Genomic DNA, 27,217 nt, shown 5'->3' with positions numbered 1-27,217 from the left:
CAGTTGCAGAAGTTTCTGCCGCAAACTCTTCTGTGTTTGAAGGCACCCTAAGGGATTGTAAGTTCTTCAGACTTAGCCCTCTTAATGCAGTATAGACTTTTCCACAGTGAATCTTCCTTGAAGTAGTCTCTATTTGGAACGGTTTACAGATTCAAGCAGGAGATCCTGATTTACAGGACAGCAACAACAGGCAAAATTCGTATTTTGATGGACCATGGGCCAAGGCAGGCAGAGTTCAGGAAGTAGAGATCAGAAAGAGGTCAACAAGAAGTTGAGAAAAAGGCCGAGGTTGAGAGATTTTTGCCTTATCCTCAGGATAATAGGCTGAACTACATGGATGTTTGCCTTTTTTCAGCCATACAAGCTATGTTACTATGTAAGCAATTTGGGGCATAAACAAAGAAATCAAGCAGAAAACACACATTGGCTGAGTAAGATCCAAACAAATTTTGGTCATGCCCAGAGTATGGTAGGGAAGTCCCTAATAAAGCCTGGGATGTGCAGCATTTGCTAGAGTCAGGGGCACTTGGCACACACTGGCCCTTTAAGAAGCAAGAAGCTGATACATATGCATAGCTCAGAAACAGAACATCTCAATTCAAGAGGAGAGCGGTGGCAAAGGAGCAAAACCCTGAGTACCTGTCACGGCTGTATGTGAGCAACAATAGTATACACAGTAAAAGAGCTACTGACCGGACCCAAACTAGGGAGGATAAAGGGTGACCCCTGTCCGACCCTCAAAGCTCTCCCTATGCTGCTAAAGCACATGCCCGGATCCAAATGGCGGAACGAGGCATGCCCACGTGCCTAAGACTGATGACCACTGTAACCCCTACAATAGTGGAAGGGGCACGGCCACCGGTGCCCTACTCAGTATATGGAGGGAACCGTGGCCACCTCAGTTCCAGTCAGAAAATAATCAGGTACACAACAATGTCTGTACACTTAGCTGAAGGTGTTGCAGCCGCAGAGAAGACGGATCCAAGGACAGCTGGCAATATCCGGAGTGCTTGCTGCAGCAGAACACAGGTCCAGTGAACTGATAGCTACAAGTGAAGATACTAAAGCAAGAGCTACAACTGAAATGAGAACTATAATCCACGCCCTACAATAGGAGGAGGGGTGATATAAAGAGAGGGAAATCAAACGCATGAGGAACAGCTGGGAGGAAGGAAACCAAAAGTAAACAGAGCAGTGAGAACTCCTCCCAGCTCTAGTAGTGACATCATCACAGGGGTGGAGAAACAGAGCTGTGAGAACGTCCCAAAGCTCTGGTAGTGACAGTACCCCCCCCCCCTCTACGGGTGGACTCCGGACACCCAGGACCCACCTTCTCAGGATGAGCCCTATGAAATGCCCTGATGAGGCGAGTGGCTTTAATGTCCAACACCGGAACCCACATCCTCTCCTCAGGACCATAACCCTTCCAATGAACGAGGTACTGAAGAGAACCGCGGACAATGCGAGAGTCCACAATTCTGGAAACCTCAAACTCCAGATTGCCATCAACCAAAATCGGAGGAGGAGGCAAAGAGGAGGGTACCGTGGGCTGGACATATGGTTTTAAGAGAGATCTGTGAAATACATTATGTATCTTCCAAACCCGTGGAAGATCAAGACGGAAGGCAACAGGATTGATGACTGACAAGATTTTATAAGGCCCAATAAACTTGGGACCCAATTTCCAGGAGGGAACCTTCAGTTTAATGTTTCTTGTAGACAACCACACCAGATCACCCACATTCAGGTCCGGACCAGGCACACGTCTCTTATCAGCCACAGGCCTATACCTCTCACTCATCTTTTTAAGATTACTCTGAATCTTTTGCCAAATGGTAGACAAAGACGAGGAAAATCTCTCCTCCTCAGGTAAACCAGAAAGAGCCCCTCCCGAGAATGTCCCAAACTGCGGATGGAACCCATATGCACCAAAGAATGGTGACTTATCAGAAGATTCCTGACGATGGTTGTTCAGAGCAAACTCAGCAAGAGGGAGAAATGAACACCAATCCTCCTGGTTCTCTGCCACAAAACAGCGCAAATATGTCTCCAGATTCTGATTGAGGCGCTCAGTCTGACCATTCGACTGCGGGTGAAAAGCAGAAGAGAAGGACAGCCGAACCCCCAGGCGAGAACAGAAAGCCTTCCAGAACCTGGACACAAACTGCGTGCCTCTATCGGAAACAATATCGGAGGGAATGCCGTGCAATTTAACAATATGGTCGACAAAAGCTTGCGCCAACGTTTTAGCATTGGGTAAACCAGGGAAAGGTACGAAATGAGCCATCTTGCTAAAACGGTCCACCACCACCAGGATCACCGACTTCCCCGAGGAACGAGGAAGATCCGTGATAAAGTCCATGGACAGGTGTGTCCAAGGACGGGAAGGTATGGGTAACGGGAGAAGGGAACCTGAAGGCCATGAACGAGGGACCTTAGCGCGAGCGCACGTCTCACAAGCAGCCACAAAACCCTCCACCGACTTACGAAGAGCCGGCCACCAAAATCTCCGAGCAATGAGATCTACCGTGGCTCTACTCCCGGGGTGACCAGCAAGAACCGTATCATGATGCTCCTTAAAGAGTTTGTGACGTAGCTCAGGAGGCACGAACAACTTCCCAGAAGGACAACGGGCAGGTGCCTCAGTCTGAGCAGCCTGGACCTCGGCCTCCAAATCGGAATATAGAGCAGAAACAACTACCCCCTACGCCAAAATGGGACCCGGGTCCTCGGAGTTTCCTCCTCCCGGAAAACAGCGAGAGAGAGCATCAGCCTTCACATTTTTTATCCCAGGTCGGAATGTAACAACAAAATTGAATCTGGAGAAGAACAGAGACCATCTGGCCTGTCTCGGATTCATACGCCTGGCCGACTCCAAGTATGCCAGATTCTTATGGTCGGTAAAAACGGTGATAGGGTGCCTGGCCCCCTCCAACCAATGGCGCCATTCCTCGAAAGCCAACTTGATGGCCAACAACTCCCTATCTCCCACATCATAGTTTCTCTCTGCCGGGTAGAGTTTTTTAGAGAAAAAGGCACAGGGTCGCCATTTGGCAGGAGAAGGGCCCTGGGACAAAACCGCACCCACACCCACCTCGGAAGCATCCACCTCAACAATAAAAGGTAAGGAAACATCGGGATGCACCAAGACGGGAGCAGACGCAAAACTCTCTTTAATCTTAGAAAAGGCTGCAAGCGCCTCCTCCGACCAAGAGGAAAAATCCGCCCCCTTTTTTGTCATGTCAGTGAGGGGTTTGACAACAGAGGAATAATTCAAAATGAACTTTCTGTAATAGTTCGCAAAACCCAGAAAGCGCATCAATGCCTTCTGATTCTCAGGAAGCTCCCACTCAAGTACAGCACGGACCTTCTCCGGATCCATGCGAAAACCAGAAGCAGAGAGGAGAAAACCCAGAAATTGAATCTCCGATACCATAAAAAGACATTTCTCCAGCTTGGCGTACAATTTATTTTCCCGCAGAATCTGCAGAACCTAAAAAAGATGATCCTGATGGGTCTGAACATCAGGGGAAAAAATCAAAATATCATCAAGATACACCAATACAAATTTCCCCATTAAATGGTAGAAAATACTATTAACAAAATGCTGAAAGACGGCCGGAGCATTCATCAGGCCGAAAGGCATAACGAGATTCTCGAAATGCCCGTTAGGGGTATTAAAGGCCGTTTTCCATTCATCCCCCTCTCTGACCCTGACCAGGTTGTACGCGCCTCTCAAATCCAATTTGGAAAACACCTTGGCCCCAACAATTTGGTTGAAGAGGTCCGGGATCAGAGGAAGGGGATAGGGATCGCGAATCGTGATACGGTTCAGCTCCCTAAAATCTAGGCAAGGTCTCAGAGAGCCATCTTTTTTTTAACAAAAAAAAAACCCGCGGCCACAGGTGACTTTGGGGGACGAATATGCCCCTTCTCGAGACTCTCGGAGATATAAGTTCGCATTGCGATTCTTTCCGGTTGTGAGAGATTGTAGAGGTGTGCTTTTGGCAGCTTGGCGCCGGGAATGAGGTTAATGGGACAGGCAAACTCCCGGTGAGGAGGTAGCTCCTGAACACCGCTCTCGGAAAACACGTCCGAGAAATCAGAGAGAAATGATGGCACAGTTTTAGTAGACACCTCTGCAAAAGTCGCTGTGAGACAATTCTCTCTACAAAAGTCACTCCACTCATTTATTTGCCTTCCTTGCCAATCAATAGTGGGGTTATGTCTAGTGAGCCAGGGTAACCCCAAAACTAGAGGAGAAGGCAATCCGTTAAGGACAAAACAAGATATATCCTCCACATGAGTGTCACCTACAGCTAGCCGGATATTGTGAACAATGCCCTTCAGAGATCTCTGTGAGAGTGGAGCAGAGTCAATAGCAAAAACAGGTATATCCTTTTCTAATGTGCAAACCTGAAAACCATGCATGGCTACAAATTGAGTGTCAATAAGATTGACGGCCGCTCCACTATCGACAAAAATCTCACAAGAAATGACTTTGCTCTCTAGCGCCACCCTGGCAGACAGGAGAAAACGGGAACTACAGGTCAGAGGAAAAGCATCAATTCCTACATCAACTTTGCCCAAAGTAGCAGATGAAGCAGAATTTGATGATTTACCTTTTGAGGTTTTTCTCTTATTATCGCTCTTAGTACAGTTCAAGAATCTCCTAGACGGACAAACATTTGCCAAATGACCTATTCCTCCACAACAAAAACACACCATACTCTGAGGACTAAATCCTCTTTTATCAGGGGCAAGTCGACCTAGCTGCATGGGCTCCTCCTCAGAGGGGAGCGAGACAGGATGAGGCCCCTGCACACTGAATGAGTCCGCACCACTGCCCCTAGACTGACAATGGCTGGACAGAGAGGTCTCGTTTCTTTCTCTTAGACGCCTGTCAAGGCGTACCGCCAATGACATGGCAGACTCTAAGGACGTTGGTCTCTCATGGAAAGCAAACGCATCTTTCAATCTCTCTGAGAGACCATGACAGAACTGACTCCGGAGTGCAGCATCATTCCAACCCGAATCAGCTGCCCATCTCCGAAATTCAGAACAATAAAGCTCCGCAGACAGTTTGTTCTGGCATAAAACACGTAAGTTAGATTCGGCCAGAGCAACACGATCCGGGTCATCATAAATCTGCCCCAGGGCCACAAAAAATCTTTCCACGGATCGAAGGGAGGGATCCCCTGATGGCAGCGAAAAAGCCCAAGTCTGAGCATTACCCCTGAGCAGGGAGATGACAATCCTCACCCTCTGCTCCTGATTACCAGAGGAGTGGGGACACAAGCAAAAATGGAGTTTGCATGACTCTCTGAAGCGAACAAAATTCTCACTGCCCCCGGAGAACGTTTCCGGAAGTGAGACCTTTGGCTCGCAACAGACTCCATGAGCCGGAGCAGAGCCCAATGCTTGAAGCTGAGTCATAGATTGACGGAGATCCGCTACTTCCAAAGAAAGACCCTGCATGCGGTCAACCAGGCCAGAAAGCGGATCCATGTCAAAAAAGGACGGTTTTGGTGGATTATAATGTCACGGCTGTATGTGAGCAACAATAGTATACACAGTAAAAGAGCTACTGACCGGACCCAAACTAGGGAGGATAAAGGGTGACCCCTGTCCGACCCTCAAAGCTCTCCCTATGCTGCTAAAGCACATGCCCGGATCCAAATGGCGGAACGAGGCATGCCCACGTGCCTAAGACTGATGACCACTGTAACCCCTACAATAGTGGAAGGGGCACGGCCACCGGTGCCCTACTCAGTATATGGAGGGAACCGTGGCCACCTCAGATCCAGTCAGAAAATAATCAGGTACACAACAATGTCTGTACACTTAGCTGAAGGTGTTGCAGCCGCGGAGAAGACGGATCCAAGGACAGCTGGCAATATCCGGAGTGCTTGCTGCAGCAGAACACAGGTCCAGTGAACTGATAGCTACAAATGAAGATACTAAAGCAAGAGCTACAACTGAAATGAGAACTATAATCCACGCCCTACAATAGGAGGAGGGGTGATATAAAGAGAGGGAAATCAAACGCATGAGGAACAGCTGGGAGGAAGGAAACCAAAAGTAAACAGAGCAGTGAGAACTCCTCCTAGCTCTAGTAGTGACATCATCACAGGGGTGGAGAAACAGAGCTGTGAGAACGTCCCAAAGCTCTGGTAGTGACAGTACCCAAAGAGCTGAGCTGCTGTCTTATTGCAATTTCTAATCACCCCGGCTTAAAGGGTTTATCCCATGATTAAAGGCTATGTATATCTTTTGTGGAATTTTTTTTTATTATTGCATTGTACTCATTATGAGCTAAAAATATATTTTTTTCATTGGTCTTCATAAAAAATATGGCATACTTTTTTCCGTACAGAGCTGACATGCTCTAGTAGCACCCTTTTCCATCAGACCAGGAGGAGACGGACTCCTTATCTCTGATCTCTGACATTATAAACACTCTTTGTAGCTCAGTTCTTATCTTACTGATAAGAATGTGGCTTAAATAAGTATTTATGTCCTCTTCTTAGTTTAGAGATAAGGTTTATGGCATAAAGTGAAAGTACCAGTCAAACAGCTAGAGAAACAGTTAACCCTTTGTGACAGAATGGCTCAATATTTTTAATAAAGGAAAATTGAAAAAAAAAAATATTTTTAGCCAAAAATTAGTAACATGCAATCAGCAAAAAATTTGCATCCGAAGATGTATATATCCTTTAGGACTCATTCAGACGGCCGTATGTATTTTGCGGTCCGCAAACTGCGGATCCGCAAAACACGGTTAATGGACCGTGTGTGTTCCGCAATTGCGGACAAGAATAGGACATGCTCTATATTTTTGGAAATTAATGGGTCCTCACCCTTTCCTCAAAAATGCGGTACAAAACATACGGCCATCTGAATGAGCCCTTAATGTAAAAAAAAAATATCAGACATGATATAGAATGTGACAGTCTCCTTCTAACAAAGCTAGAACCAGTCCCGTACCTCATGTGGATTCAATTGCTTCAATTGCCCTGCTAGATTTATATCAAGCTGACAGCTCCGAGGCATGTCCTTTCTGTTGCATCTCTAACCCTATCACAGCTCAAGAGGAAATTGACGGATGGAACTGAGCATGTGCATCCACATAGAAATAAGAAAAGATCAAACAGCAGTTGGCACTATACAGATATATTTTATTGAATAACTCAGTGCCTATACAACATTTTTAATGACATGCAATTACAAAAGTATTCAGATCCATGTGCTAGTTTGAAATCTGCAGAATATTTTTTGTGGGACAACCCCTTTAACCAGCTGTGATATGGTGACCATTTTTTTAGACTCTATAGGCATAATGTATCAATACTATCCAAAAGAATCAGTCAAGACAAATAGCAAGAGTTCACCTTTATAAACTGCACTGGAAAAATGTAACATGGCCTCTGATTAGTTGCAATGGTACAAATGTTTTTAGACAGTTTCAATACATGAACATGAAGTCCATATAATCTTAGTCAGTAGAGCGGTGTTCCATATTAACCGGTAAGTATGACACCGGTCACCAATAGAATAGAAATATGTTTTAAGAATGCTGTTTAAAACAACATTTTTCCCTGACCCTCAAGGATAAAACACCTAACGTGAAACCTGTAGACTGCAGATGTCTCTAACTTGTATTTACTTCCCACCCACGTATATCAAATAAATCAGACTTTTGGGCAGCGCTTCTGATCAGTGCAATATAATGGAGCCAATACTCCAGCTGGAATGTAATAAATCTGCTCCCCTCTAGGGACTGACACTGAGCACATCGTAGTAGAACCGTTGTACAAATGTGAACTCATGTGATGTTCTGTATATTCTCGTGAGGAGAGACATGGACAAGGTTGTCCTAAAACGATAGCAATAATAACTGTATTTCATAACATTCCGCTGTGTATTTTCTGTGTTCTGATTCCTGAACCTCATCTATTTCACATTGTGACTATTATGTCTGCTGCTTTTTAAATGGCCTGTTATTCCAGGACAGATGTGATTATGATGAGGTTAGTAAAACATAAACTTTCTATGACTTCCATGCATCCTATCTATATTAGTATTCTCAGTATGACGCATAAATAAAAAAAATTCTTTGATCAGTGGAGGACATATAGCGAAGGTCAGGGTTTGTATTTGTTTTACATTATCAGGTTACGAGTGTACAGTATATAGACCATATGCAGTTAAAAAATTTAAAAAGATTTGTTCCCATTTTGTCACCAAATATGTCAAAATTGTGCTTGCGCATTGCACAAATACAATTTGCTGAATTACTGGATTTAAAACGTATAAATGTATGCAAGTGGAAAATACTCAGTGGAGCTTGGAGCCAGTGCAGCAAGCCCTTGAGGAGCCGGAGCAGAGGATAGGGTGTTATTGGCTCTGACTATAGGATGTGTCACAGTGGTTTCCTTAGAGGCCGTTGCTCCCTGTGGTCAGTGCACCCTTTCTACCCTTGGGGCAGTCCCTGTAGTTGGGGCTCCTGCCTGATGGTAGTTTGGTGTACCCTTGATGTTGGTAGTTGTATGGGTGCCTGGCAAGAGATGTAGTAGTGCAAAGGCCAGAGTATGGTGCAGAAGGCGTCAGGAAACCAGCCCACATGTAGAGGAATAAACGTCTCTTTTTACTTGAGTGCAAAATAGGAGTTTTAGTACATCCAACAATAATCTGTACACAGTGCAAATCCTTTGACCAGATGGCAAGGTATGGAGGCTGGCAAAGTGGCAAGTAATGACACTCTTGGTTTGATAACTTGCTAAAGTGCCCCTCTCTAGAATCTCTGGCTAGCAATGATAATCTACCAATTGTGGTTGTAATGTCCACTTCAAGTTTTAGAGGCCAGGGCGTGATTAATTGTGATGAGTGTCTTAACCATAGTCCCTCACAAACAGCAAAATCTAGATAACTGTAATAGCAGGTTACCTTACTTACTCCTACACCAGGCCATGCAGATTCCCAGTTCTTATCTTTATTTATCTGTCTATATCAGAAGAATTAACTCCCAGAAATCTGTTAGTCTCTGGATCCTGAGGGCCAAGGAAAAGGAACATAGACTTGCTTCCTCCCTCCTCACTCACTAGACTAATACTCTCCCTCTAGACAGGAAATCGGAACAGCACACTCCTGCCAAGAGGGGAGGAACAGGTTTATTAACCCTGTCCCTGCCAACCATATCATGTCATGCTGGGTGTACATTACATAACATTAAGATTACAAACCAAACATTTGCAAATACCCCCTGTACTAGCATACTGCACCAGGACTTGGGGTTCCGATACTAAAGATCTTCACAAATATTATACAAATACTGTAAAGTGAAAATTAAAGGGGTTGTCCCACAAAAAATACAGTTTTCAAAGCAGCACCTGGATCTGAATTTTTTTGTAACTGTATGCAATTTAAAGTTTTTTATTTATTTATTTGTCCTGCTCAGTGAGAAGGCCGCGCATGCTCAGTTTCTTCCTTCAACTGCCTCCTGAGTTGTGATTGGGAGAGCTGAGACACACCTCCTGAGCTCTCAGCTTCCTCAGAGCAATGAATGCGGAGATCTCTGGATCCATGTGTGGTACAGGGCTGGTTCTAGATTTGTTAGAAAGAGACATGTTCTATATGACATCTGATTTCCATTTTTTTTACATAAGTCATGGTAGAACACATTTATACCTTCTATGACACAGTGTACCTATAGAAGAAAAAATTCTCCTTGACATTCTAAAATTCTAAGCATTTTATATACCATACTTTTCAGGCTATAAGACATATTGTACGATAAGTTGCACCCACGATTAGAAGCATAAAAATAGAAAATATAATTTTTACTGTATATATCATATGGGTTATATACAGTTACTACTCTCTAGTGACCCAGCTGTACCTTCAATGCCTAGTTTATCATGCCCCACTGGTATAGTCCCAAGTCTATTATCAACCAGTGACCTTTTGTTAAGTTCTTCTTTACCCACCAATCAATACCAGTCAAAGTATACCTCATCCTATTTAAAACTATTAGTTCATCCTATTCTTTATGTCTCCATTTATGTATTTTATGTCACAAATAGTAGGGATAAGTGCAGCCCTAAGCTCCATCCATACCACTATCTCTACCTACTTGCACAGTCCGTCCTAACTGACGGTGTACAACTGGACGGTGGTCCCTAGCTTAAAGGGGTTGTCCGGGTTCAGAGCTGAACCCGGACATACCCTTATTTTCACCCCGGCAGCATCCCTGAGCCTAGCATCGGAGCATCTCATGCTCCGATGTGCTCCCGTGCCCTGCGCTAAATCGCGCAGGGCACGGGCTCTTTGGTTTTCAATAACACACTGCCGGGCGCTAACTTCCGCCAGGCAGTGTGTTCAGTGACGTCACCGGCTCTGAGGGGCGGGCTTTAGCTCTGCCCTAGCCGTTTTACTGGCTAGGGCAGAGCTAAATCCCGCCCATCAGTGCCGGTGACGTCACCGGGGTTCCTGTCAGCCCCATGGAGAGCCACGGTACGTCACTGGAACTCCTAAAAAAGCCTTTGCCCTGCGCAATTTAGAGCAGGGCAAAGGAGAGCATCAGAGCATGAATTGCTCTGATGCTCATGTCAGGGGGGCTGCCGGGGTGAAAATGGAGGGATGTCCGGGTTCAGCTCTGAACCCGGACAACCCCTTTAAGTATGTGCAGGGGCTTATAGGGAAGAACAAAAGTGGAGAAAACAACAAAGCTAGGACAAAACACACAGAAGCGAACACTAGGCAGAACGCAATATCAAGGTCAAAACTCGCCGAGGTTAGAACCAGTTGATCACATCAGTACCAGGGGAAACACCAAAATCAATGTCAAATACAAGCCGGAGTCAGGAGGTCACGCAGTACAAAGGGGTAACACAGGATCATGAGTCAAATTCAAGCCGAGGTCGAGTTCACAAAGTCACACATACAGGCAAACGCTAATGAGGTTGAAAGACCAATCACAGGCAACCTGTGGCCAGCAAGCTGCCTGTTAAATAACCCCAACAGATGAGTCACGTGACGTGACCAGCGTCACATGATTTGCATCACGCACCTCAATGCAGCTGAGCGCCGATTCACTCCTATAGGCGCTCAGCTCCCCTGCTGCTCGTTGCCTAGGGGATGGAGAATGCCGGCCAGGCCGAAGAGGCGTGTGCGGCTGGGTTCTCCCTGCTCCGCCGTCACCATGGTAACGAGGGCTCCGGCCGCATCCTCGCTCCACACAGATGGGGTGCCAGCAGCGCTGCAAGGAGACCACGCGTCGGCGACCCCCTTTACATTTTAATGTTCATGTAACATCTCACATGAATTAAAGGTGAAATTAACTATTGTGCTTGTTTATGATGCAGCTGATATGATAGTTTTATCTTTTTCATGTGTTATACATGTTTTTATATTCATCGCCCATTTCCATTGGCTGTTATTCTCCATGTAATACATGAAAATTTTCTTCCCATCCAACAGGATTGTCCAGCTGAATCAGGAGACTTCCGTGCACAGCAGTGTTCTGCTCATAATGATGTCAAATACCAAGGACAGTATAGAGAGTGGCTTCCAGTTCATAATGACCCTGAGAACCCATGTTCATTAAAATGCCAAGCAAAAGGGACTTCCCTTATTGTGGAACTTGCTCCTAAAGTTCTGGATGGTACTCGCTGTTACACTGAGTCCTTAGATATGTGTATAAGTGGTTTATGCCAGGTAAGTACACTTAAGCCATTGCTGTTTATTAAATGCCATTGTATGTTTACACTAGTTTTGATGGAATTTTTATGCCTTTTTTCTAGCCAAAACCAGTATTAGTTTAAAAAAAATGAGAGGATGTATTTTTGGCTATACTTTTCTTCTGCTTTAGTGCTACCCTTAGTTTTGTTGTGACAAAATTTATCAAACGCATCACACAAGTTTCCAGTGGCAGATGCTGGGTATAGATTCAGAGCCATGTTCACTGGCCTTTCATGAACCAGTTACAGAGAGTACATTATGGTTATGTATGGTCGCTTCACTTAGGAAGACAAACAATTGCAAAACAATTATTTTTCAGCACAACAAGGAATTCAACATGTTAAAATAATCCATGTTTCCTTCTATATCTGCTGTTGGGGTCAGCTCCATCGCTGACAGATTAAGTGAACCTTAGACCCTGAGCTGATCCCCAAACTTGACTCCCCTTCCCCACTGCCACTCTTTCACACCGGTGCCCTTGTGCTACTATATGAATACATTTCTGTTGTCATTCTCCATCCTCTTTTGTCCACCTCAAAAGGAATCAGGGGAACAGAGAAGAGGTGAGAAAGGTTTTATTTAATTTGTGTAAAAAGAAAATTAGATGTGAATAATTTTACACTAGAAAACGGAGGCACTACAAATCTCAGAATAAACTAGAATTTATAATTACACAGTGAACACTGAGATACTACAACCTAAAGTAAATAAATACACACAATTACATTTGAACAGAAGAAAATGTGTATCAAAAATTATTATTTTAAAGGGGTAGTGTCATTTATCATTTAGAGATAGTTAATACAAGGCACTTACTAATGTATTGTTATTATCCATATTGCTTTCTTTGCTGGCTGGATTCATTTTTCCATCACATTATACACTGCTCGTTTCCATGGTTACGACCACCCTACAATCCATCAGTGGTGGAAGTGCTTGCACATTATAGGAAAAAGCATCAGCCTCTCTGGTGGCCGGGACAATGGGAGCGCACATAGGCCAGTGCTTTTTCCTATATTGTGCAAGCACAACCACCACTAATGGATTGCAGGGTGGTCTGTAACCATGGAAATGAGCAGTGTATAATGTGATGGAAATGAATACAGTCAGCAAAGGAAGCAATATGGATAATCACAATACATTAGTAAGTGGCTTGTATCAACTTTCTCTACATGATAAATGCTACTTATTGAAGTGAGACAACCCCTTTAAGCTTCACAGATGTACATATATATAACTGGGGCCTCTTTCACTTCCCTGGGGCACCCAAGCAGGTGGTCACAATGTAGTCGGTAAAAGGAAGCTCAGGCAGGCCTGTACGTTTTTAGCCTGCTCACCTCTTTTTCTGGGACAAGGTCCAGATTACTGTACAGTGGGGAAAATAAGTATTTGATACACTGGCGATTTTGCAAGTTTTCCCACCTACAAAGAATGGAGAGGTCTGTAATTTTTTTCGTAGGTATACTTCAACTGTGAGAGACAGAATCGGAAAAAAAAATCCAGAAAATCACATTGTATGATTTTTAAGTAATTAATTTCCATTTTATTGCATGAAGTAAGTTTTCATCACCTATCAACAAGCAAGAATTCTGGCTCTCAGAGTCCTGAATTTTTCTTTAAGAAGCCCTCCTACTCTGCACTCATTACCTGTATTATTTGCACCTGTTTGAACTTGTTACCTGTACAAAAGACACCTGTCTACACACTCTCCACCATGGCCAAGACCAAAGAGCTGTTAATTATTAAAAAATCATACAGTGTGATTTTCTGGATTATTATTTTTTATTCTGTCTCTCATAGTTGAAGTGTACCTATAATGAAGATTACAGACCTCTCCATTCTTTGTAGGTGGGAAAACTTGCAAAATCGCCAGTGTACCAAATACTTATTTTCCCCACTGTAGTTGATCATTCTTTTGTATTCAGTTGCCTCTAAACAATAAGTTCACCTTAGTATCATCAGCTTTTGATGGGGCTGATGGCTCTCTGCTGCTCTGCAAAATTCTCTCTTCCATCCCCAGAACTTCACTACCCTGGTTCCACTGTGCAGCCCTGCCATCCACCTCAAAACTGCAGGATGACAGTACCTCCGTCATCTCAGGAACTGAGGTCTCATTTCTCTTCCTCTGTGCCTCCTTCTCTGCCTTGTAACACCTCAACTCGCTCCATTTAGCTCTTCTCTTTCTACAGCTCTGTCTTCACCCCTTCCTTCTCTGCAGTGGACTCACCAAAACTTGTGCTGGGAGGCTGGATCAGTTAGGACCAGTTGTAGATTATCACCTGAACCCCAGTATGAAAATCTGCCACTGGCACCTATACACATTAGATTTGTGGTTTATCCTACAGACATTATTCTACAGTATATATTCCAGTATAACCAGCTTTGGTTTTATCTCAACCATGGTGTCCACGCCTTTAGGGCAGTTTTTCTTCTATTCTTTCTGCCACTTGAGTACGCAGACCAATAGAGCAGGCAAATGTCAGGAAGAGGAGCATTCGGGCCCAATCTTTTCCTTCTCAGCTCCCAATAGAGTTAAATTATATCAGCACATCTCTATTTACAAAGGGTCATGTTCTGACAACAAATGAAGATTTTTGGTGTCACATGAAAGAAGCGATTACCTGACAACTGATCACTGGCTCTTCTACCGTGTGATCAGCTCTACCTTTGCACAGGCCACTTATCTGCAATAAGTGTTCATGCGAACATTAGTTCCTGATAATTGGCCTGATGCTTGGCCCCTGTAAAAGGTCCTTCAAGGGGTTTTACGACTGTTTAATATCCTCAGAAAAGGTAATCAGTATCTGATCAGTGAGGGTCCTAATCCCAGCACCCTAACCGATCAGCAATTTCAGGAGGACATGGCACTCCAGTGAGAGCAGTGGCCTCCTCGCAGCTTACCAAGCACAGTGCTGTCCATTGGATAGTGGATGTACGTGGTATTGCAGCTCAGCACTATTCACTTGAATGGCACTGAGTTGCACCTAGACCATGTGACTGATGAACTTACCATCAATGGCCTAGGAAGAGGCCATGGTCTCTTCAAACAGCTAATCGGTGGGGGTGCCAGAAATTAGACCCCCACCAATCTGATAATGATGATCTGTCCTCATAGGTCCTCATCAGTATTAAACACTCGGACAACCCCTTTACTATATATTTTGCTAGCTAAGATAACAGATGTCTTTGTCTTTGTTACTTGAGAATACCATTTGTCTCATTTGTCTATTTTCAACATATGCTATAAGTCTTAATACACATTTTCTAGATTGTAATAATATGAACTAAATAATGCGTATATGTATTTGTCAAGTTTTAACCACTTACTGACCACCTATGCACCTTTTTATGGCGATCACTAAGGGGCCTTAGGCTGAAATGCTACCTTTTTACACCATCCCAGTCTAAGCACTGCTCAGGTCTCCTGTGCAGCGGGGAGTGAGGGCTTGGCTCTCACATGAAGCATCATTCTGGGCCATTTAAGCTATTTAATGCTGTGGGCACCTGTGGCATCTAAGTTGTTTAGAGGGAGGGAGCGCCCTATGGCTCCGATTAGCATCCCACGAATTGGATCACCGGCAGCTTGTCCTGTCTGGCACCGCCTGCTGGAGTATGTCAGTATAGCATTGACGGTATAGCAGTGAAGGAAAACGACATGGCGTACCACAAAAATCAAGCCCTCATACAGTTCAGTAGAAATAAAAATAAAAATGTTATGGGTCTTTTGATGAGGCGATGCAAAATAATTTCTTTCTTTTTTAAAAAAAAAGGGGTTTTATTGTGCATAATTAGTAAATCTTAAAAAAAACTATATGTTTTTGGTATAGCTGTAATCGTACTGACCCAGAGAATAAAATTACCATGTTATTTATGCCAAAAATGAAGGCTGCAAAATTTATAACGTAAAAACTAAGTGGCAGTATTGCTGTTTTTTTTCATCACCCTCCAAGAAAGAGTTAATAAGTCAATCAGTAAGTTATGTGTACCCTAAAATTAAAAACTACAACTTTTCCTGAAAAAAACAAGCCCCCATATGGCTGTATAGATGGAAAAAATAAATAAGTTATAGTTCTTGGAAGATGAGAAAAAGGTGAAAAAAATGAAATAAATTGCGTAGTCAAAAACAGACTGGTCACTAAGGGGTTAATACAGAATCGGGGAGCTGCTGCATTTTGTGTAACTATGTAGCCAAGCTTACTACAGCACTTGGAGATCTTGGGAAATACACAAAGGGTATTCATATTAGAATTCCATGGACTTTTTGATTGACATGGTTGGTTCTAGGAATGCTGCCATTTTTGTAGACTGGCGCCATGCACATTTGTGAATGCCCAGGAGCATGGTGTTCACATTAGTGTGACTTTTGAAACATTAGTAAAATTATGTTATTCAGACCAGTAATCAGTATTGTCTCGATTTTTAGACTGTTTATTGCATATGACTGATGCATTTTAAAAGCAATATTATGAGCCAATCCAGTATAAGTTTCTGTGATTAATAAAAGCTTCTGTTTTATTGACTAACATGGGCTTCGCCTTTTGTGCTGTCTAAGAAAAATGTTTAGAGTTTCCTTCAATTGTGGAGTATAATATAATATTAATTTTATAATTAATAAACATTAAGAAAAGCCCTAATATCCTTTTATTGGAATCATTCCCTTTAGAGGTGGGCAAAACTCTAAAATACTCAAGGGAAACCTTGGGAAATTCAAATTCCTGGTGGTTACTTCTACCCTTTAGCATCTTGTAGTTTGTGGTCTGGATATGACAATAGTCTCTGATTAATTCTTGGGAAACTCAAGGGGAATTTGCTGGCTGCAATTCAGTATTTTGGGTTAGTTACACAAGGAAGCCATTACTATAACATTATAGCAGAGTGCTACCATTTGAAGGGAACCTGTCACATTGAACATGTAGTGCAATGTACTGGCATCTTGTTATAGAGCAGGACGAGCTGAGCAGATTGATATTTAGTTTTATTGCAAAAGATTCAGTATAACTTGTATTTCACTCATTTTCATTCTTGCTCTTTGGGTGATTAGGAGTTCGGAAAGCGATCCTATGGAGCGATGGACAGCCAGCCTTTCTTGTATAAGCGTGCATACCGAAGTAGCTGTCAATCACTTACAGGACCACCCTAAGGACTCCGAAGCACAGAATGAGCAGGGATTTATATCAATGAAATACAAGTTATACTGACTTTTTTTTCCAATAAAATGATATATATTAATCTGCTTAGCACTTTGCATTCTAACTATAGCATGATCCAGTCAACACATATAGTTATGCAATTTAGGCAGGTTCCCTTGATGCTGTCACAAGGTATATACGGTATTTTCGTCTTCTTGCAGAGTAATAGAGATTGAATAAATCTATTTCCAGATTTATGTCACTTGTGACAGATAAGCTGTATTTTAGAGAAGAATATATGAGCCCATAGACCTAGCTAACTAGCCCGTGCATAACATTAACATGATAAAGTCTGTATGTTAAAAAGAGAAAAGACGTGTAATTGAGTCTGCAGTGTTTTCAGGCAAACAGCGTTTGTACATTTTGTATGGCTGTCAGCATCCCTCTAGTTCTGAGATTATCTGGGCATTGACTCCTGTGAAATGAGATTCCCTGCAGTTCTGCACCACTGTTTAATATGGAAATGAGCCCCCAAGTTGCTATTTGTTTTTCTTCCCGCTTCATTTCCCTTGGCATCAGGTCTCCAAACTGAGCCAACACCGCTGGCCCTTTTGTGTAGGAAGAGAAATTCTTCTGGCCGAATCTAAATTGGCAGTGTAAAACCTACGGGTAAGCAATATAGTCTAACCTTGTCCTTTGCGTACTTTAAATCTACTGGGACTTATGCCTCTTCCACCACCACTTTCCTAAATGATCCCATGAGCCTGACTTGGATGGTTAATATGTTTTCTTTATTCCCCCTCTTTCTTTTCAAGGCAAGGAGAGAGTAAGCACAGGAGCCAGGTTAAACAAAGACTCATAGTGGGAGAGAGTGAATATTAAAAACAAAACATGTTCCATGCTGGGTCCCGGGGATCTCCGTCTCCACAGTCTGACGCTGCCGTGGTTCAGAATGGTAGTCTAGCCTATTCGGGGGCATTGCCAAGTAATGTCTCTTTGGCAGCAATGTCTTGTATGTATCAGCTTGCACTGAAAGAAAGGAGTCACAAAGCCAAGCCAGAGTCACTGAATCATTCTTATCAAGAGAAAAATGTTAGCAGCGGGTGGACTTAATTTGCATATGTTAAGAGTAATGATTAATTATTCAAATAAAAGTGAAATGTAGCCTTGTGTCACCAGTTACTCAGAAAGACCCCAACGCTTTATGTCTCTATTAACTATGATCATGGGACCATCCATTTGTTTCATGGGTACCATTTCACGTTAGTGTGTAGACAGTGGTTTTGGGCAGAATACATACACCTATGCTTCTTTTCTCTCTTGTGTTCAGCAGCTTTTATAGTTACTGTTGGTAACCAGAAGTATAAATTACTTTATATAAGAAAAAAAGGTAAAATTTACTGTGGGGTGCTATAATGAAAGCCATGGGTAGGGGTGTTTTAAAGCCTGAGGTGCAGAACTTCCTTAAGGAGTGGTGACAATGGAATGATGGCACTTCACTTTCTCACATTTCAGCACACTCAACTGTTTTTGCCCGGGCCTTCTGGCTAGGCAAGATAAGGATTTTTCTATAATTCCTGCCGAATGTCTGGCTATAATGGCACACTTATTTATTTTTCGTGTTACTGTGTTCACTTTCCGTGTTTGTTTGTCACTAGGACTTTTCTGGCTGCAGCACCTTCATGGGCTGCCCCTGAGGTCTACAGGGTGTGTGGCCATCAGTTTCCTCAAGAGGACTCCCAAGACCTTCTCTATAAACAGATTTTCCAAATCTGCATTACTACTTTGTAGGGCAGCTGGATAGTCATGGGCCCAGCCACTTTTGGTCTGTGATGTCAGCCTGATTAACAATCTGCTCAGTAAATGAAGCTGCTATTCTGTTTGATATGTCCCAGCACACAGACATTTACTGAGCAAGTTATTTTACAGGTCTCTTTTGGGAATTGAACCTTTGGTATGGCAGGTTGCACATTTACCACCACACTATAGAACTGCCTGTGTTAAGGACAGGGTTTTCTGTGCTTAACGCTACTAAAGAGTATTACTGATTTCTTCTCAGGCATAATATTAAATAAATAGTATAAGTAGTATTTTTGAAAAGAAGGGAAACAAATTGTGAAATTTTCATTTACACAGTTTGCCAATCACCATGAATAATATGTTAACTATGTTGCACAAGTTATTATGATTGAAGGGATACCAAATACTGATTCGTGATATTTAATCGTAACTGTGTTACTAAAACACATTTATTGTAATGATCTTCGCTACATTATTATTATTTTTTGTAACATTAACATTGCAGAAAAATATAACTTTTACTTCACAACTTAAATTTTACCATAAAAGAAATGCTGGAAAGTAAAATACATTTTTCTACCATAACTTTTACTAAAGAATTTATTCTACATGTCTCTGCGGGGTATCTAACCCCAGACCTTCTTTACAGGAGGCAGAAGGCCTACCGCTACACTATAGAACTACACTGTTACAGGTATTTGATTTTCTGTGCCTAAAAAGCTACAATGGTTATAGCATCTGTACTATTTCATATTATGTGTTAAAGAAAACAGTAATACTATTTAGTAGTTTTTTAAGAACAGAAAAACCTATCCTTAGAACATTTTGTGTTCTAGTGGTAAACCTGCTGCTTGCTATACAAAAGGTCTGGAGTTCAATTTGCAGCAAAGACCTATAAATTTGTTTCTGTAGTAAACGTCATGGCAGAAATATGTAACTTTTACTTTCCTGCTTTTCTTTTATGGTAAAAGAAATATAGGAAAGTAAAAGTTATATTTTCCTGCAAAGTTAATGTTACAATTTAAAAAAATAACTTTGCAAAAACCATCACAATAAATTCGTTTTTGTATTATACTTACTATTAAATCTCTAAACAGTATTTGGGATCCCTGTAAACATAATAATTCATACAACATAATGAAATGTTATGTATGCTGCTCGATAAACAGTGGTAAATTACTTCTCTCACCTTTTTTTTCTTTCATTAAGGCCGAATGCACACGGACGTGTTTCACATAGCAACCAATGGCGCTGTGCGCTCCTGCTCTCAGCAGGAATCCAGACCGTGTTACCACGGACCGCTCACACGGCCGTGTGCATTCGGCCTAACCCTTATAGAAATTAAAGTATTACCTATGTTTATTGCAAAATGGCCTGACGAAAAAGAAGTTTGCCGTTATAGGGCCCTACAATTCTTGATGTCATCCCTGATCAAAATTAAAGCCAACCTTTTTTACTGAGCAAAACGGTCATTTGACAATGAATAATGTTTTGCTTCTTTACTAAAACTTTATTTTTAAATAATATTTGCTGTAGCTCTGTTCACATCTGCATTGGGCAATAGCAGATTCTGCCATAAATACCTGAAAAATTAGTCCAGAATGGTGTGCAATTTTTTTTGTAAAATATCAGACACCATGACTTAAACCCGGCGGACCCCATTAGAGTCAATGTGGTCCATCAGGCCCTGTTTGTGTCCATCTGTGACAGAGTCATCATTGGTGCCCTTTACCTTTTTCTGTCCCTATGATGGAACAGAAAAATTGAGGTATCGACCCAGAGGTGAACAGAACCTAATATTTATCTACATGTAGGGCTAAAGTGTCCTGGCTTGATTTCTAGATGGAAAATGTTGCATGCATTATAAATGCAGCAAGCTTGCTGCCTAAGCCTAAACTGTTAGCTAAAATCTGGAAAAATGGTAGACAGACACTGTCTGCAAGTGAACTGTGAGTCATAGTAAATGTCTAGCCTTTACCAGTAAACATCACTAGAAAACGAGATGGAAAGTCAGTGCTCATATTCTAATAGACAATAGACAGAGACAGTATGGAATGTGACATGGACAACACACACGTGTCTTATAAACAGTTATGCTTGTAATTTGCGTAGAAATTCAATAAGCTGTGTTTCCCAGGCCTTCTACGGCAATTAAGAAAATGTGATGAACAGAATATACATATACCATATAATCATAAAGGTCGTTTCAGGATTTGCCTTGACCAAAATGTGTTCATCACAGTTATCTAAGCACAATGTGTAGAAAACACTCACCATACATAATTTCTAATCTTATTTAAGATTCTTTATGTCTAAATATTGTTGCATAGCATTATAAGGCCACAATAAGGTGGTATGATGTATTATGGAGGCTTGAGCTGTTATATTTATACAGCTCTTTCTTTAAAGGGGTTGCCTGAGGTTGCCTTTTTTCCAGAGACAGTTCTACTGTAGTGCAAGGATTGTGACTAGCATTGCAGTTCAGTCCTATTCACTTCAATGAGGCTAAGCCGCAATTTCAGTCACAACCTATGGACAACAGTGCTGGTCTTGTTAGAAGAAAGCAGTAATTCTTTTCTTAACTCACATAACTCATTTACTACCCTTTGGTATCTGAGTTAAAGGGATTTTCCAGGTGTTTAATACTGATGACCTATCCACAGGATAAGTCATCAGTATCTGATTAGTGGGGGTCCGACTCCAGGTACCCCTGCCGATCAGCTACTTGATAAGGTCCCGGTGCTCCAGTGAGCTCTGCGGTCTCCTTGAATCTTACCAAGCACAGCACCATCTAGTGGACAGTGCCTGTACTTGGTATTGCAGCTCAGCCCCAGTCACTTGAATGGGACTGAACTGCGCTCAGGCCACGTGACCGCTGAATGTGACGGCACTGGGCTAGGATAAGGCCGCAGAAATCACCAGAACTCCATGGTCTCTTCAAACAGCTGATCATGGAGTTTCTGGGAGTCAGACCCCTGCCGATCTCATATTGATGACCTTTCCTAAGGATAGGCCCTCAGTATTAAACACTCTGATATGGCACAATTGTGTTAATTTTTTTAGCTGACTTTTTAAGTTAATTAAGCAAGGATTCACATGCATCCCTTTGTACCCGGTAAGAGGTTTCTGGAATACAGCAAGGGGTGCAATTTTTTTTAAGTAAGAATGGCAAACTGCGTTCAGTCTGTCCAAAGATGTTTGATATGGAGTAAAGCAGTTCATCAAGGAATATTGTTTTAGCCAGAAGTTAGCAATGTTCTATACAGTTTCAGAAGTCATGTTGTATCTGTTTTTCTTGAGGTAACATTGTATACAGAGTCTTTAAATATTTTCTTATATCAGGCAATTGCACACAGGACACATCCACAGTGTACCTAAACAGGACTAATCACGGAACAATGTTTTTTATTGTGGTTATTACAATAACTATTCAAGTGTATAGGAAGGAGCCGTCTCATTGAAATGAATGGGACAGCCTGGAATTGCACCTGCTCGTGAGCAGATAAACAACATCATCTAGAGACTGGCAGCCAGGTAAATACACACAGTGATATTTTACTGTGAACAGGTAAACAACATCATCTAGAGACTGGCAGCCAGGTAAATACACACAGTGATATTTTACTGTGAACAGGTAAACAACATCATCTAGAGACTGGCAGCCAGGTAAATACACACAGTGATATTTTACTGTGAACAGGTAAACAACATCATCTAGAGACTGGCAGCCAGGTAAATACACACAGTGATATTTTACTGTGAGCAGGTAAACAACATCAGCTAGAGACTGGCAGCCAGGTAAATACACACAGTGCTATTTTACTGCGAGCAGGTAAACAACATCATCTAGAGACTGGCAGCCAGGTAAATACACACAGTGCTATTTTACTGCGAGCAGGTAAACAACATCATCTAGAAACTGGCAGCCAGGTAAATACACACAGTGCTATTTTACTGCGAGCAGGTAAACAACATCATCTAGAGACTGGCAGCCAGGTAAATACACACAGTGCTATTTTACTGCGAGCAGGTAAACAACATCATCTAGAGACTGGCAGCCAGGTAAATACACACAGTGCTATTTTACTGCGAGCAGGTAAACAACATCATCTAGAGACTGGCAGCCAGGTAAATACACACAGTGCTATTTTACTGCGAGCAGGTAAACAACATCATCTAGAGACTGGCAGCCAGGTAAATACACACAGTGATATTTTACTGCGAGCAGGTAAACAACATCATCTAGAGACTGGCAGCCAGGTAAATACACACAGTGATATTTTACTGCGAGCAGGTAAACAACATCATCTAGAGACTGGCAGCCAGGTAAATACACACAGTGATATTTTACTGTGAGCAGGTAAACAATGAAGGGAAGGCTTCGCTCAGACGGAGCACAGCACTCTCTTCAACCAGCTGATCGGCGGGGGTGGCGGGTGTAAGACCCCCACCAATCTGATATTGATGACCTATCCTGAGGATAGATCATTAATATTAAATTCCCTTTAAATTAATTTGACACACCCTATACTGAATCATTTCCCACAAAACGACAGATTATTCTGCTCAGCTCCTCCTGCTCTATAACATGCTGCTGGCAGGTTACATTGCATTTTCACGGTGACAGATTCCCTTTAAATGGATAAATTACAAGTTTTACTGAATAATTGCCATAAAACTATATAGCAATCCACTCAGCTCTTTTTATTCCATGTCACGTTGCCTGCAGTTTGTGCTGCATTTTCATGGCGACAGGTTCCCTTTAACCCCAGTATTTTGCTACTCCAATTACATTTACTGTGGTCCTGGAAGCTGAGATATGGTGGGCTGTTTGTTAGGATCCTCACACTGGAGAGCTACTTTAATATTCCCCTTGCTGCCTGTGACATTTATTCGGTAGTATGGTCATTGTTTTATTTTTTTTCCTTGACCAATGAAATTAACGGCCTGTAAAGTTATTTTTTTTTTTTTACCCTGCAGAGGCATTGCTTTGTAAGAGAAGGAAATTTGCTGGTGGTCTGATTGTTCCTTCCATGTTGCAGGCAGGCAGATGATCAATAATGAGATGTGATCTAGGAATTGTAATCCCCAGCAGTTTTAATCTCCTGATTACTGGTGATCAGATCCTTTTATATCTAAAAATAGGGACAAAGGCATTGAAAACCCATCTGTTGTCTCTATGCTGGAAGTTACTACCGGGCCCCAAACCTAATACTATAGTTATATTCAGCAGTGGTCATATTGTCTACTGGTGACTGATTTGCAGATTCTTGATTGTTTACGTGTCTTTTTCATGTTTAGTTTCCAGCATTATCATTGTCATTTATTTTCTCAATACTACTTCACTACTATACTATTTAGCTTGCAAATAGAAGTGAATTATTCCCTAGGTATGAGGTCCTGACTCCTGAATGTTAGTATCATTGGATGTGTGTATGGATAATGTGTGCTATGACAAGAGAATGTTTATACATGCACACTATATGCACAGTTTAAGGACTGCTTTTGGCACTGGTATATCTGCTAATTCGCCAGAAATTTCTGCAACCTAAGCTGTCATTTAGGAGACTCTGGACAGGATCTCTTTGCTAAATTCTGTTGGGCTAAAGTTTTACACCTGTCCCCCAGCTATTTATAGTCTATTCTAATAAACCTAAGAAAAACTGTGGATTTGAGTTTGTGGGAATCCAACTCAACGGTTAGAAAAGAATGTAATGTGCATAGGGGGGGCACTGTCCCCTTCTAGGGGGTTTATTGTTGACATGTCTCATTATGTTGTGCCCTGCATGTTTGTGAGCCATTGTATTGTAGAGGACTGGCAGCCTCATGTACATGGGGGTGTTGTCATGTCCTGCCAGTATTGCAGGAGGTGCATCATTAACACATGCCCACGCAGAGCCTGACCCTGGTGTCGTGGTGATCATTGCACCAGAACACTCTTGGAGGGGGGCCAGGAGAAGTGTTAAATACAGCAGTTTGGTCTGCAGTAGGGCAGGCCTGAACACATCCACAATGGAGTGCATTGGTGATCTGTAGGCAGGACAAAGTAATGGGGAGCCTCAGTGGCAAAGTACAGCATTTTCCAATGGAGCCACCATGAGATTCACAGCACAGCTTTCATTACTTTAAGTCCTGCACTGAGACAGCTCTTCATCAAGACAACAGTTTCATCAATGTCCTCCAAAATGTTTCCAAAGAACAATGTTAACTTGGCCAGTTTGGATTAGATATTATCCTTCCATTTGTTTCTGATAGGATGGGTTCATAACAGCAGTAGAGCTTGCACTCTGAACGGGGATCATTAATACAATAAACATTCAACAGTCATATCCATTTTTTCGAGATTTTCTTTTTCCCTTGTGACCCTGTAACCTGCCCCCATCCCTGCTATTAGATTGGCATTTCTGTACAATTCATTACTGCTAATTACTCTTTTGCCAGAGGACTGCTAATATATTACCCAGCAACACTGGGTGGGAAATGTCAGCGAAAAACAATGATGACATTGATTACACTTAATGTAGACAGGAAACATTCATAGAAAGTAGTCTTTTTTCTATGCACAGTAAATAAAATTATTTGATTCCCTTGCAATGTTCTCCACCCTTGGGAAGGCAGATATGCATAAATACATACTTCAGTAGGGTGAGCCAGAACAATGTGTGTTTCAAGCCCTATTCGAGCATCTTTAACACACTATGTTTGGATGCACAATACTAATTCTGTAGTGAGAAATCTGCTTTGTAATACTTGCATTTTCAGCCGATTTGGTTAGGTTCTGTTGGGCTAGGTTACCATCTGATCCAGTTATACTCCTGCCTTGAAGTGGAAATAATGGCCTCTTTCACACGGTCAGTATTTGGTCAGTATGTTTCATCAGTATTTGTAACCCAAAACCAGGCATGGATCCAATACACAGAAGAGGCATAAATTTTTCCATTAAACTTTTCTCTGTAAAATCTTCTTCTGGTTTTGGCTTACAAATACTGATGAAAAGTACTGATCAAATACTGACCATGTGAAAGTGGCCTTTAAATATATTCTATATTATTCATTCCTATATATTTTTATAATAGGAAATTGTACTTATATTTTTAAATATACATGAATTTAAAATTCTTCTTAAATACTTTTCTTATATCAGGCAATTGCACAAAAGACATATCCACAGTGTACCTGAACAGGACTAATGGAGGATTTTTTTTATTTTTTTTGTGGTTATTACAATAACTATATCACTGTGTGTATTTACATGGCTGCCAGTCTCTAGGTGATGTTGTAAAATGGCTGCCTGTCTCTAGATGATGTTGTTAATAACACACAAAAACAATACACACAGAGGAGACAAAAGGAGAACAATGTGAGAGATTCTTCAACACAGACACTGTGTTATGTAATCATTAAAACTGTAATACCTCTTTTAGGGTCCATTCACATGTCCGTAAGTGTTTTGTGGATCCGCAAAACACGGACACCGGCAATGTGCATTCCGCATTTTACGGACCGCACATCGCCGGCACTATAATAGAAAATGCCTAATCCTGTCCGCAATTGCGGACAAGAATAGGACATGTTCTATTTTTTTGCGGAAACGGAAGCACGGATGCGGAAGTGCGGATCCGCAAATGCGGCTGCGGACAGCACATTCCGGCACCATTGAAAATGAATGGGTCTGCACCCGTTCCGCAAAATCGCAAAATGGATACGGACCCATTTTGCGGACGTGTGAATGGACCCTAACAGTCAGTTTCACTTACACAATCTTTTCTGAATTTTAATTTTTATGAGAGTGTAATACAAAAAGGTTTCTTTAATCACTTACTGCATGTTGTGTTTCTTATAGTAATATTCAAAATATATGGGGATATATCATCGACAACGTTTCTCTGTGGCAAAACTTAGAATTTATTTTATCACATTTGATATATAGTTATGTACTATACCAGTTACCTAGAAAGTTTTAGAACATTTCAGACTGTGTAGATCAGAGCATGGCAAAGCATGGCAATGCAGTAATTACTATATTAGGTCTCTGTGCTTGAGATGATTAGTTAGTACCAAGGATGGGATCAGTTTTAGGTCTGTGAGGACCATTAACCTGAAAGTGTATAATGTGATTACCAGTGTCCGCATGCAGTAACAAACAGTATAAAACCTGATGAACTATACTTTTTTAGTTGCCGCTTAGATAATCTACATTGGGTTCTCTGTCTGTGAGAGAGTGGGACTCCTTCAAAGAATAAATGAACCTCTTGCTGAAGCAGTGAAGCTTGTCCTCAGAGAAGGCAGATTATTTGGAAGAGGTCTGTAAATGACCTGCATGAGAAAAATGGAGGCCCTCAGATGGTCAAGGTGTCAGCATGTGCAGGTGGCAATGGAGGACAGTTGACAAGTCTATAGCTAGCCCACACAGTGATAATCCGTAACTCATGAAACATGTATGGGTGCAACCAAGCTGGGAGGCTGTAGGGAGCACTACAAGAGTTACCTTGTATTGGTCTTACTAAAAATATGGAGCCCTTTTTTCTGTACATAGCTGAGATTATAAA

At 42.0% G+C, this 27,217-nt stretch overlaps 1 protein-coding gene across 3 annotated transcripts in view; it reads left to right on the top strand.

Moving 5' to 3' along the window:
* Positions 1–27,217, top strand: part of ADAMTSL1 (ADAMTS like 1) — a 1,022,249-nt gene that overhangs the window by 793,639 nt on the left and 201,393 nt on the right. For all 3 annotated transcript variants that reach the window (XM_040417238.1, XM_040417239.1, XM_040417240.1), the window contains one exon: positions 11,479–11,715. In XM_040417238.1, the coding sequence (XP_040273172.1) occupies positions 11,479–11,715 (237 nt within the window). The remainder of the gene's footprint in view (positions 1–11,478; positions 11,716–27,217) is intronic.

Source organism: Bufo bufo, chromosome 2 (assembly GCF_905171765.1).
Source record: "Bufo bufo chromosome 2, aBufBuf1.1, whole genome shotgun sequence".
NCBI lineage: Eukaryota > Metazoa > Chordata > Amphibia > Anura > Bufonidae > Bufo > Bufo bufo.
The sequence above is the reverse complement of the archived record's forward strand: the minus strand, read 5'-3'. Positions and strand labels throughout refer to the sequence as shown.